This window comes from Panicum virgatum, chromosome 1N (genome assembly GCF_016808335.1).
Source record: "Panicum virgatum strain AP13 chromosome 1N, P.virgatum_v5, whole genome shotgun sequence".
NCBI classification, from domain to species: domain Eukaryota; kingdom Viridiplantae; phylum Streptophyta; class Magnoliopsida; order Poales; family Poaceae; genus Panicum; species Panicum virgatum.
The window spans coordinates 46,603,913-46,617,635 of record NC_053145.1 but is presented as its reverse complement, the minus strand read 5'-3'; the positions used below and the strand labels follow the sequence as shown (position 1 = coordinate 46,617,635).

The window sequence follows — 13,723 nt, the reverse complement described above, 5'->3', positions numbered from 1 at the left end:
CAATGGCCGGCGGACCTAGAGGAGGTCAGGGGGGCGGCGGTAGGACAGGCGGTGGTGGTAGTTCGGCCGGCGGCGGAGGGCGAGGCGGCGTGGGAGCACCGCCGGCTGGGCGGGGTTGGATCCCCGGTGGGCGGTGGCCGGCGGCGGGGGCGAGAAGAAGGTTCGGAAGGGCGAGCTCGAAGGCAGCGGCGGGTGGTGGGCGGAAGGCGCGGCGGCGAGAGCCGCCGGCCGGGGTGGAGGACGGCCGGGCGGGGGAACGGCGCCGGCCGCCGTCGGAGGCGGAGAAGATGAACAGTGGGCCGTTAATGGGCTGGAAGGTAATAACTCTATCCATCTTCCGTTTGATGTATAGGAGCCCCCCTGCTGGCCGCACCGCTGCCAGTGACAAGCGCCTAGCGCCGCCGCTGCCGCACCTCCGCGTGCTGCCGTTCGCTTGCTCGCGCCGGGCCGCGCGCACCTGCGCCGCGCAGCACGCGCACTCGCCTGCTCAAGCGCCGCGCTGCAGCAGAACAAAGAAGAGGAGAAGGCAAGAAACAAGAACGGGCACATGAAAACGTCCGAGATCTCAAATCCAAATTCCTCTTTCCACGCACAACAATTCGAAGTGCAAATCGAACCACAGCAGCACCACAACAAGAGCTAGCAGATCTAGAAAAAATATCTCAAGTAGCTCAAGTAACCATGATGAATTTTGGGATGAACCGAGAGCACATCGGGAAGAACACGATTTGAGAAAGCTTCAAATTCAAGCCGATTCGCGAGGAATTTGAAGGGGGATTGTCGGGCCAAATCCGTGTGAGATTTAAGGGGGGAACCATATCAAGATTGCTCACAAAAGTCCTAGCAACAAACCCCTCAAACAATTTCACGAATCCGAGCTGAAATCATGACGAGCAAAAATTCCCCTAAAAATCATCCGAAAATGCATAAAAAGAAAAACACAAGGAAGCACAAGATTGAACACGAATTTGATCTTTCGATTACTCGAGGTCCGATTACAAGCCATTCTTGAGTAAACTCAAAACTAAGATGGCAAAAAGATTAAATCAAAGATCCACTCATCTCTCCCTCTCAAACTCTAGCCCAAACTCTCACTAAATAAATGAGAGGACCTGCACCAAAGAATTGCAAAAGTTGTATGCCCAGAGGTGCGTTCCCTCAACCAGTCCACTCTCTATATATAGACGCCCTAGCCAATGATCAAAATACCCTCCATTAAATATACAACTCAAATACCCCTCAAGGGTAAAACCATCCAAGTTTTTACTGGACCATCGGACGGACACGCCGTCTTCATGACTTCGCTTCGCCTCGACGCAAGTTTTACGATGACGCCACATGCCCTCCACAACCGCCATCTAGCTGCACCGGACACGCCCCCAGTTTTGAGACCCAAATCGGCAAATCTGCCGCCGCTCGATTTTGAGGCCCAAACCGGTAAACCTGCCACCTTCGATGTCGAGGCGTGATCGACCTCCCGTCAAGTGCCACAACGCCTCCAATATCTTTCGCGCTTCCGTCGCAAGAACAGCCTACTGAAATCCCAATCCTGATTCTACAGTCGACTGTGAGGTTCCAAACTCACGGTCGGGTCGACCAACTCCGGCAGCGCATATGGGGGACCCAATGCTGCTTCTGCTGTCGCCCGTGAGTTTCAAAACTCACGATTGATTCCCCTCCTCACGCGTCAGTGCGTCACGCCATCCCCCACAGGCTCCCCCTCTACTTTTTTTTGTTTTTCCCCTTATCCCTTTCCCTTCCTCCCCTCCCTCTCCCCTTTCCTCCCAGATCCGGCGGGGGCGGAGCTGGCACGGCGCCGGGGACGGAGGGGGTGCGGCAGCGCCGGCGGGATGGCGTGGCGCCGGAGGAGGAGGTGGCGCGGCACGGGGGGGGGGATCGGCTTCTCTCATTCTCATTTCCAAATTCCTTTTCATTCCGCACGACGATTTGGCTTCTCCCTCCGCCGGCCACCGAGACAGCTCAGCCCCGCCGCCTTCTGCCAGGAGACCGCCCAGTCTGCCTCGTTCGCGCGCGCCATGACTCTATGCCCTACGAGGTGCGCGTCACCTCTCGTCCATCCGTCTTCCCTCCGCATGCGCTAGGGTTTCCTACCCCCATGTCCGCCGCCCGCCGCCGGCGAGGCAGCTCGGCCCCGCGCCGACGCTTGCCTCTAGGAAGCGGATTGGGGCCCCGCCCTGATGCGTGCCGGTTCTTTGGCGGCGGTGTTGAGGTTCAGCCGAGGAAGCGTCCTGATGTCGGAAGCGGTGGTTGGAGCACGGCGAAGGACGCGCGGCTCGACGTCCGGCGATTAGCAGCGAGAGAGAGGTGACGTGGGGTGCGGCGTCAGGAACACAGTACGGACGGGTGGATCCTAGCGGGCGCCGCTGGATCGTCTCACCGAAGCACCGGATCCTTGCGCACACCGCTGAGAATCGGAGCCGCGGATCTGTCGGAGTAGAGGACCCAGTGCTGCGCGATGCGGCCGCCGGCAGAACAGCATTCCGGCGAGTTACTTCGCAAGCTAAGGTACACACAGTTTTCACGTGGGGATGCCTTGTTTGCTCTACAAATACCTTCGCATTCATTTGAATGAAGGGTTAATTGGAGCTGTGCCATTATAATTTCGTCATTTTTGAAGCACAACATTACTATTCAGGAAACTGTGCTAGTGCCATTATAATTGTTTGCTTCTTTGAAATATGCCATTATGGACACTCCAAGACGTATTGGGCCAACTTTCAGGCATCCTAAAACTAATGTACTTTAGTATGGACACTTTTGCCCATGCTAGTCTCCCTCCGTCGGACTCTATGATGCATGAGACCCACTTGTCATCCCTCTCCCATCCACTTTCTTCCTTGTTTCCAGCCGCTGCTCCGCTCTGCAGCGCGAGCCACCGTGTCCCCACAGGCCAACGTAACTCCAGCCATGCGCGCTGCTCTGCTCGACCCCCACCTCCATCGCATCCCGCTCGCTGGTCGTGCAGCGACGATGCGGGCCTAGCGTGCTGTAGACTGCCTGCCCCGGTCTAGCTGGCCGGAGTCCCGTCTCCTGGCCGAGCAAGCTCGATCCCAACCTCCAGCCTCCATGGCCGGCAAGCACGCATGTGCGGGCCGCCATGCTGCCGTATGCCGCTGCGCTGCCGTCGGACAATCTCGCGTGGGTGGGCCACCGCGTCGCTGTTGCTGCCACCGGCCGAGCGCGCGGGTGGGCCACTATGCCGCTGCTATTGCCATCGGGGGAGCGCACGGGTGGGCCGCTGCTGCATGGTCGGCGCCAAGTCGGAGATAGAGAAGACAGAGAGGGAGGGGCTACTGCACCACCACCGCCGGAGATGGAGAAGATAGAGATGGTGGGGAAAGCTGCCGCCGAGGCCACTAGGCCGGTCGAGCTCTTCCGCGAACCGCTCCCTGGGTCCCGAGGAAAGCATCATCATCTCCGCCGGGGTGAGCCCCTTGGTCTCCGGCGCCTGCCCGGGCCGTAGCCGGCGAATTCTGAGGGCGAGAGTTGCCGGTGGCGCGCGGCGGCCTTGCGGAGGCTCGGGAAGCTTGCGGTCGGGGCAGGCATCGGGTTCGTGGCTGGCCGGCTCCTCGCCTTCCCCGCTGCCGCTGTGGGCTCCCACCTTGCCGGCGTCGCCGGCCATGGGCGCTCGAATGGATACGCGGCAAAGATCAGAGAAGCACCGGAGGGCCTTATCCACTCGGGGGGAGGAGGAGGGGGGCAAAATCGTCCGTACAGAAATACGGTAGGGTGGGGACGTCTCCATACACCTGCAACTGGGCCCAACCCGGTATCTAGCATACATAGTGGCATATTTCCAATATCAGTTGAATTGTAATGACACCTGCACAGTTACTTAAGAAGTAGTGGTGTGGTTCAAATGTGGAAGAATTGTAATGGCATAGTACCAATTAACCCTTGAATGAATGGCAGATGGATAAGATGGCCTAGTTACGAGAAGTTTTTATTGTTTGATGTTGGGTTCATATAAATAGCTTGTAGAAACAATTGGATTGGCCATTCTTCTAGTAAGGCCAACGTATTTGCCCTGTTTCACTAGTTTCCGACTTAAATCGTGTTACTGGTGGAATTGATGGTATAAAATTAGCTCACGCAATTACTTCTGCCATAAGAGATTAAGCATACAATAGTTACTGAAGAGAAAATAAAATCTGATCATACACATAAAAGTTGCATTTTTTTAGTATACCATTAGTGCGTTGATGTTATAATTATTTGGAGTTTTATTAGTTTAAACTTCTATACATTAGCCCTATTATAGATTATGAGTGTTCCCTATACCGTGACAGTTCCATTTTCTCAATGAATTTAACTTGATGTTTACATGCATGTTACTGATGATAGCAATTTGATAATTTCTTATTAGTAGCAGCATCTTATGCCAATTATTTCTGTAAACTCTTTTTTCCTTCTTAGACCAGCAGCAGCATCTTATGCCAATTATTTCTGTAAGCTCTTTTTTAATTCTTAGACCACCAACATTTCTTTTCATTCTTATGCCAATCATTTCTTTTCGTTTCTTCTTTCCAGCGCCGCTCTCTCTCAATACACCTTCTTCTACGGACTGCAGTACACGAATGCGATATTCGCTATAACTTTCACCAACATGGCTCCTGTGCTCACTTTCCTCATTGCAGTCTTACTAAGGTTCTCCAGGATCCGAACATTTTTCACTTCCTGCTTTTGCATATGAAAAATCATTTATTATTCTCCATAACTCCTTTCATCATAAGTTTCTTTAAAATCTTTGTTCAAAGTTTTTTTTTGTAATAACTTTGTTTGTTTAAACATTTTTTTATCTTCCATACAATTTGTTAATAAAAAACTATTTACCTATAATTTTTTATTATACAAGATTATTTTAGAAAACATTATTTTTCCATAAACGTTTTATCTTCGTCAAAGTTTGATATAATAACTTTTTCGCTATAATATTTTTTGGATCAACAAATTTTTCTGCATAACCTTTTTCTTTTTGTTATATGATCTTTCTGCATAAACTTTTTTCCCTATAATATTTACTAATGTCTATATATGATCTTTTTCTGAAATTCAGCTCCAACTTTTCACTTGTGAAGATGACTAGATTGGTTGGTAGACTGTCAAAAAAGCAGAAAGAGATAGTCACAGATTGTGGATTTGGATCGATTGTTGCTCTTAACTGCTCATCTATTCCAAATAATCTAGTAATTTGGCTGGCAAAGCATTATGATTCCAGGTCTAAGTCTGTCAAGCTTCTTGGTGGTAAATCTTTCAGCATTGATGGAAGTGCAGTTCATCAAATCTTGGGGATCCCCCTTGGTGGCAAGAAAGTTCCAACAAAATCATCTAGTCATTCAAAGTCCATTGTTCTCAAGGACACAAGTGGATCGAGACAGGCAACTAAAATTGATGATCTCATTGCCACGGTTAACCAGTTAAGAAAAAGAACTGCTATTTGTTTGTGCTACCCCCACCCCCACACCCTAAATTTTTTCTCTCACTTTTTCTTTTTTTTTCACGCAGGAATGACAGTGGTGTTTTTGTGATGCAACTTCTGTTGTCATACAGGGGAAAGACTCACTTCCACTTCAAACAAGTAAGTATCAAACATGATGTGTTCAGCACGATCTCTATATCTTTACATTCATTTATGACTGCACCCCCACACCCGCCTCATGCAGGAACACGCAAAGCCAATCCGAGAATCGCTAACCTATTATCTTTGCACGCATGAGGATAATGAGATTGTTCTACTAGATATCAAGAACATAGCATGTCAACATGTAAGCCAACCCCCTCTTTTTCTCTTTCTAACATTAGGACAATTTTTTTAGTATGTTTTTATCTCTGTTTTTTCTTATAATGTATTTTTTTTCATCAGGGTATTTTTCTGGAAAACAATGTGCAAGGCAGGAAAAGGTATCAAAAAAAATTTCTGTGCAAAATTTCCTATGTCTACATCAACCATGCGTGCAACTTAAGTAACTAAGTAATTCAAACACATATAGCATGTCAATTAAAGCATATCATTCCTGATAGCAATTCATCTTGTGTGTACGTCTTTTTAGAGTATAGGGCATTTTAATTGATTAGGGTCAGTGATTTCAATCAGTCATACCCGGCCCAACTGATTAGGGTCAATCTCGTAACTCCACCATACTCAACCCAATTGATTAGGGTCATTCATTTTTAACTAGTCATACTCGACCCAACTTATTAGGGCTAGTCATTTCCATGTTGCCATCCTCGTCGAAACTAATTAGGGCCAGTCATGTTGTCCTTTTCCATACTTGTCCCAACTGATTAGGGTTAGTCATTTTCAACTAGTTATACTCGTCCCAACTGATTATGGCCATTCATTTCAATTTGCCATACTCGTCAAAACTAATTAGGGCCAGTCACGTCAATCAGCCAATACTCTGTCCAACTGATTAGGGTAAATCACGTCATCCTTTTCCATACTCGGCCCAACTGGTCAGGGTTAGTCATTTTTAACTAGTAGTACCCGTCCCAATTGATTAGGGCCATTCATTTCAACCTGCCATACTCATCGAAACTAATTAGGGCCAGTCACGTCAATTTGCCAGTACCCTGTCCAACTGATTAGGGTAAATCACATCATCCTTTCCATACTCGTCCCAATTGATTAGGGTCAGTCATTTTCAACTAATCATACTCGTCCCAACTGATTAGGGTCAGTTATTTTTCAACTAATTATACTCGTCCCAACTGATTAGGGCAATTCATTACAACTTGACACACTTGTTGAAACTGATTAGGGCCATTTACGTTAATTTGCCAATACCTTGTCCAACTGATTAGTGTAATTCACGTCATCTTTTTCATACTCGTCCCAACTGATTAGCGCCATTCATTACTACTTGACACACTTGTTGAAACTGATTAGGGCCAGTCACGTCAATCTGCCAATACCCTGTCCAACTGATTAGTGTAATTCACATAATTCTTTTCATACTCGTCCCAATTGATTAGGGTCAGTCATTTTCAACTAATCATACTCGTCCCAACTGATTAGGGTCAGTCATTTTCTACTAATCATACTCGTCACAACTGATTAGGGTTAGTCATTTTCAACTAGTCGTACCTGTCCCAATTGATTAGAGCCATTTATTTCAACCTACCATACTCGTCGAAACTAATTAGGGCCAGTCAGGTCAATTTTCCAGTACCCTGTCCAACTGATTAGGGTAAATCACATAATTTTTCAAACTTTTCTTTTCAAATTTTTGACAAAAGTCTTATTATTTTTTCTACTAAATTGCATTTTCTTCATAACATATATATGCTAAAAAATAATTTTTTAATATTACTTTTTGTCATCAAAATGTTTTCATCAAATTTTATATTTTATTTCTTTTTTTCCTACTCTTTTTTCCCTTACTTTTTTTCATGAATATCTATTTTTTCTGTAAATTTTTGGACAATTTTTTCCACATTCTTAGTGATTTTTTTGCTACATGATTCTTTATTCATGATTATTTTTTTCATATTTTTTTAGGTATTTCTGAAATCATAAGAAGGTTGTAAAGTTATGCCCTCCGCATATGCCCCCCATGGGATGTCCTGCAGATATTTTTTGTGGCAACATTTTATGTTTTAATGGTCGCTACATGATAAATTTAGTTGTTCCGTTAATAATGTACTTTATTTTTTCGCAACAACTTTTTTTGCTCCTTTTAAATACATTGCCAGCAAAAAGTTTGATATTTCAAAACATTACAATAAGTATTTTTGCACGCTATTGCAGCAAACTAAAAAATTTATATTTTGAAAGTTTAACACAAAATTTTTTCATCAATTAAATTTGGGCACGCTATTGCAGCAAAGAACAAAAAATTCTTTTTTCAAACTTACCACAAAAAAGTTTTCACAAGTTAATTTTCGTATGCGAAGATGTTTTACACTTTGAAATTTTGCCGCAAAATCTTTTTATGAAATTATTTTTTACGCTATTTGGAGCAAACGAAAAAAATTTCACGAAGTTAATTTTTGCACGCAAAAATGTTTTGCAGCAAAAAAAATTTTTAAATTTTTTTAGGGATTAAGCTATTTTCACGAAGTTAATTTTTACGCAAAATTTTTTCACGAAATTACTTAAAAATTATTTTCACATTTGTCACACGCCTCTTCGCTCCCCTTCGGACGGCTTCGGGAGACTCAGGCCTTCGTTTTGCAGTCTTCGTTCCAAGCCCTTCACTTATGTTCTTCTTCACCTTCGTGGTGTTCTTCGCCGCTCGTCCGCTCTTTTGCTCGGAGCTGAAGGTCTTCGACGACGGGCTTCGCTGTCAGGCGAAGGTGGCATCCCCAACAATAGCCCCTCGAGTCTTCGGCGGCTCCTCGGGGCAACCGAAGGCTGGACCATCCGGGTCGCGGAACGCGTCCTCAAGCGCCACCCTTCGGGCGTGCGGGCTTGCGCGGACGCCCTGAACCTGCGGAGTCAACAGAAAAGGCAAAAAGGAATACAAGTCGCTGAAGACATGCAATGTTTATGCATTTTTAATAATTTTCAGTAAGATATTTTCATTGGATAAAAAGGAAAAGATAAGTTTTTATGTTAAAGACGTTGTTGTCCTGCGGCCCTTCGGATTCTATTCGTTTCGTGCAGGGGCAAACTTGTCTTTCCTCACCAGCAGCGCGCTCTCCGAGGTGTCGCGGCTGGGGGTCTGGCACTATATAAGTCGACCCCCCCGGTGGGGGGGGCGAGAGCTCATCCCCCCCGCTTTTCAGCCCCCAGCCCCTGGCCTTTCCTTTGCTCTTGCTCTAAGAGACCTTCGCGAGGCTCAAGCTGGCTGACTTGCTTCGTTCACATTCTTCGGGCGCGACGGACTCTTCGGAAGACATGGTGTCTCGCGACAGGTCTCGTTTTCCTCCGACGAAGATCATTGGCAAGAGCTATATGACCCGTGAAATGATCGAAGACCTGGAGAGGCGGGGTGCACTCGGAGTTGGCATGGCGCGACCTCCTCCAGAAGGAGAGATTGAAGCGAAGCCTAACCATGACGAGGTCGTTGTCTTTCGCGACTTCTTCATTGCTGGTCTTCGTTTCCCGCTGGACCCGGTGGTGGTGGAGATATTCAAGCTCTTCGACGTGTACACCCACCAGATGACGCCGACAAGCTTCGTTCGGCTGAACCTGTACATGTGGCTATCGAAGACCTACAAACTAAAGCCTTCCGCCACAGGCTTCGCCCACCTCTTCCGGTGCCACTATCAGCCGAAGATGGTGTTTGTGAAGCCCAGCGAGGATGCTGAAGCTACGGAGGCGGATCCTCAATTCGGCGTTTACACTTTCGCTTTCTACACCCAACTGCCAAGCTCGGTTGTCGCTTACCGCAACAGGTGGGGCGTGTGGCGGACGATGTGGTTCTACCACAAGGTTCCCCTCGAAGGACCGTCCGGGACTCATCCTTTGGTGGTGAAGGAGATTGGTTTTCTTCCGGAGCAGCCTCCGTCCGTGGAGGTTGACAAAGGGACGGAAGAGGTGAAGACTCACATCGCGATGCTACGCGAGGTGTCGAAGTTGTTTTCGACATGAGATATTGTTGAGGAATATGTCGCTTGCAAATGTTTTCCCGTTCGCGAAGGTTGGTCTATAACCTCGTGGGCGGGAAGAGAGAAGCGTATTGGTGGTCTCCCAATGCCCAACTTCTCTACATCTTTTGGGATCACGAAGGACGGTTAGCCCCTGGTCCCACTTCGCATTTTTTTAACATCCTTCGCACATTGTGCGCAGGTGTTGATCCCATGGCTGTGGAGATGCTTGCTGATGAAGCCATTGGGGCGGAGGCTGCCAAGGAGCGGACTCTTCTTGAGTCCCGGCTGGGGGGCACTCGAAACAACCGGGTGTTCGCTTTCTTTGAGATCGAGGCCCCCCGGCGCGCGGCCGATGTTCGGCTTGCTGAAGCCGAGGAGAAGAAAAAGGCGAAGGTGGATCCTTCGGGTGCTGCCGGAGGCAAGCGCAAGACAGCGTCCAAGGGCATCGGCAGCGCCGGTGCCCTGGAGAGGAAAAAATGCAAGACGAAAGGTGCGGGGGTGCTTGCTAAGAAACGTTCCCGCCTTATCGATGCTGTCCTTGCGCCTGCGCTGTCACCTCTTCAGAGTAAGGGGGGCTCCGAGGACAAGGTGGAGTCGAGTGGTGACAGCGCTGCGGCACCGCGAAGCCCCGCTGCCCCGGCCAAAGCAGTTTCAGAGCGTGCGATGCTCGCCTTTTCAGTGTAATTCAGCGAGCCGGAAACAGAAAGCGATGATGAAACCGTCCCGAAGACCCATACTACCGCTGGTTCGGCCACGGAGGCTGAGAAACATGCCGAGAAGACGGCTTCGTCTTCTTCGGGCGGAGAGGAAGAGGATGACGTTAATGTCAAGGTTGTGGATTCTGATGTGCCTGAGAAGGGGAAGCAAGTTGCGGTCGAGGGTAACACGGACGACTCGGACTCTTCGGACAGTAGCACGTACTTGATCAGCCAGTCTGTGCCTTCTGAGATTGTGGAGGCCCTTGGGATGAGTCATGCGAAGCTGATCGGTGGCCAAGTGGTCGGGAAAATCCGCTTCGAGAGCGGCCGACACGAGCAGGATTATCTTGCCGAAGCTGGTGGCTCATTTTGCTTCCCTCTCATGGAGCGAAGGCTTATGCTTACCGGTGCAAGGAACACTGTGCAATGTGCCGAGGACCTTGCCTTGAAATCTTATGTTGCGGCAAGATGTGCAAGTCGTTTGCTGGATGCGGAACGTGATCAACCCCTCCACATCACCAGCCTGGAACAGAAGGCTCGTGGCCTAGAAGAGGAGAAGGCTTCGCTAGAAGCTGAGCTAGCTGCTGCTCGCGCCAGTGCTGAAAAGGAGCTGCAGGACACATGCCTCGAAGCAAAAAACGCCAAAGCTGAGGCAGCTGAGCTTCGGCGATCGCTTGAAACGAAGGTCAAAGAGCTGAAGGATGCGGAGTGCAATGAGCAGGCTGCGAAGCAGGCGGTTAGTGCCTACCGCGAGGCTGTTTGAGCTGGTGCTCAGCCCCTGCAGCGCGACATTGCCGCTTTCCTTGAGACATTGAGCCTTTCGCCCCCTGATCTTTCTCCAACGGCCAATTCTATCTCGATTTCTGAGCTGTTCTGGTAGCTTCGCGCTTGTGTGTCCATGGCTACATGCGGCAATCGCGCGATGGGCGACTTGAGCGCCGCGGTGGCCATGCGTTCGCTCAGCGCTGCCGTGTGTAAAATGCTCCCCGAAGGTGGTGGTGCCGAAGCTTCTCTGACGAAGGCTCAGCTGCGCACAATGTGCGATCCAACCTTTGTGTGGCCTTCACCAGACGAAGTTCGGCCTGACGCTCTGCATGCCCTTCCCAAAAATATTGCGAAGAACTTTACTTCGAGCTTTTTCAAGACACATGGGAGGGAGCTTGTCCGGGGCGAAGCAGAATGACTTTGGAGACAGGTTAGTTGGCATCCTCTTCGCGAAGTTTTGCTTTGTTTTGAAATTGCACTAAATTAGGTTTCTTTCAGTTACAAGACAACGCAGAAGCCTTCGCACGTGCCTTCCATGGACCTACCGACGCCGGGAACCTTCGCGGTGCTACGGCAAGCGGTGCTGCAGCGGCTGCCGGGGGCGAAGGTGGACATGGCGCTCACCCTATCGACGAAGTAAATGCTGCGGACAAATGATTTTTGTAAGAAACTAATGCCTTCGGTGATTGCGCAGGACCCTGCGTTCGAGCCTGCATGGGTCACCGAAGGTACTTTGCCTTTGTGGATGCGTTTTGGTTCTTTTCATGTTGCCGGTCAGGTCTGGGCTAAATATCATTATGAACATCCGTGGGGTTCGTTTGCGGAGTGGTTGGAGCACTTGGAGCAAAAATATGATAGGGATAATGCGAAGGCCAAACTATTTTGGGCTGAGTTTTCGCCTGATCCGGAGAGACAAGCGAAGATTCTTACTGATAGGTTGCTTCGTCGCGAGACGAGGCTTATTTTAGACACGGAACGTCCTTATATGCCCGCGAGGGGCCTGCTTGAGCCTAAATCCAAACCCGTGGACGAAGCCTCTGATGTTGGATGCTTCGCATATCGTCTGCAAGGGGACATTATGTCCGAATGAGACTCATGGCGGGCTTCGCTCGTTTTCAGGCCTGGACTTCGAAGCATACCTGCAAAAGACGATCGAAGAAATATTTGATCGTGCGGTCCGTATTGTCATCGAAGATGTGGACCGCACTGTTTTCGAAGAGGAAACGTCGAGTGTAACGATGTAATTGAATTTATGGGCTTAGGCCTTTTTGTAAATATACTCGCTGTTTGGTTGAAAGGTGGATCCCTTCGAGGACAATTTTTACTTTGTAAGCGAAGCGCCACCCCCCCTTGTTGTTCTTGGAGGGTGACACATTTTGATTTGTGTAAAAGTCTTCGTATATGCGAAGACCTGATTGTTTTGTAATGTGAAAACTATCATGGTTGTTGTCCCTTCGAGGACGTATTTTATTTTCGAAGCGCCACCCCGCCCTTTTTGTTTCTTGGGGTGACACACGACTACAAGATCGCAACATGTTTTCTTGCGAAGCGCCACCCCCCTTTTTGCGTTCTTGGGGGAGTGGGGCACGTTATACTTGTGGGTGCCTTGGGAACTATGTTCCGAAGGGCTTTCTTAGGGGGGCATTCGGCACTTTTGCTCGATTAGGTGGCCCTAGCTTTCGGCTTCTGCGCGATAGGACTTTCCATGCCTTTGGCGCTTCTGCGCGGAAGGTCTTTTCTATGCCCTCGGCGCTTCGGCGCGGAGGGACTTTCCGATGCCTTTGGCGCTTCTGCGCGGAAGGTCTTTTCCATGCCCTTGGCGCTTCGGCGCGGAGGGACTTTCCGATGCCTTCGGCGCTTCGCGCGGAAGGTCTTTTCCATGCCCTTGGCGCTTCGGCGCGGAGGGACTTTCCGATGCCTTCGACGCTTCTGCGTGGAAGGTCTTTTTCATGCCCTTGGCACTTCGGCGCAGAGGGACTTTCCGATGCCTTCGGCGCTTCTGCGCGGAAGGTCTTTTCCATGCCCTTGGCGGAAGGTCTTTTTTAATTGAGAAAAAAATAAAAACTTAGGCTCAAGGGTGCTGCGGGCCGCTCAGCTCCGCGAGCCCTGGGCTCATTTATAGAAGTGTTAACCACGCACACCGCACCGATGACTCCCCCCTTCGCTGCGACGGAGGGGGAAAGATGCTTCGGTGCCTTTTTACAGGCTAGATTTTTATGGGGACCTTGTTTATATTTCACAAGAGGTTACATTGGGTTGCCGCCTCATTAAAAACCTCACAACTTCAGCAACCAAAGCGATTGCGCGAAGGCTTCCCATGTGAGGAAAAGAGTACGGGCCCTTGAATACATTGTTCAAATAAACTGAAATAATATTACAAATTATTACAAAAAAGAAGACATCGTGGAACTAGACAAAGTAGCGCTGGAGCATATCCTTGTTCCAGGAGTATGGCTCTTCGACTCCTTCGAGTGTGAGAAGCCTGTAGGCTTCGGGTTTTGCCATCGAAGCGACTAAGAATGGTCCTTCCCATTTGCTATGCATTTTCCCTTGTTGCTTGCTCTTCGGGATGCGTCGAAGAACAAGGTCGCCCTCCTTGATTTCTCGAGGTCTTACTTTTTTATTGCGCCACCTTCGGGTTTCCTCCTAGTATTTGCCGAGGTTAATTGCCGCTTGGGTTTTGATAGCTTCGATTATGTCAA

The 13,723-nt window shown here is 49.0% G+C and overlaps 1 protein-coding gene across 5 annotated transcripts; it reads left to right on the top strand.

Moving 5' to 3' along the window:
• Positions 1-1,707: 1,707 nt before the first annotated feature.
• Positions 1,708-7,707, top strand: LOC120656153 (WAT1-related protein At5g07050-like). 5 transcript variants are annotated; one of them, XM_039934181.1, is made up of 7 exons: positions 1,708-2,056; positions 4,552-4,668; positions 5,240-5,437; positions 5,527-5,599; positions 5,685-5,786; positions 5,885-5,922; positions 7,523-7,707. In XM_039934181.1, exons 1-7 carry the CDS (start codon positions 1,851-1,853, stop codon positions 7,530-7,532), a joined length of 744 nt encoding a protein of 247 aa, XP_039790115.1. In that variant the 5' UTR covers positions 1,708-1,850; the 3' UTR covers positions 7,533-7,707. The 5 variants fall into 5 exon arrangements, with proteins under 5 accessions (XP_039790115.1, XP_039790113.1, XP_039790116.1 ...); XM_039934179.1 differs by having other exon boundaries at positions 1,710-2,056; positions 5,078-5,437; XM_039934182.1 differs by having other exon boundaries at positions 1,877-2,056; positions 5,070-5,437.
• The last annotated feature ends 6,016 nt before the right edge of the window (positions 7,708-13,723 follow it).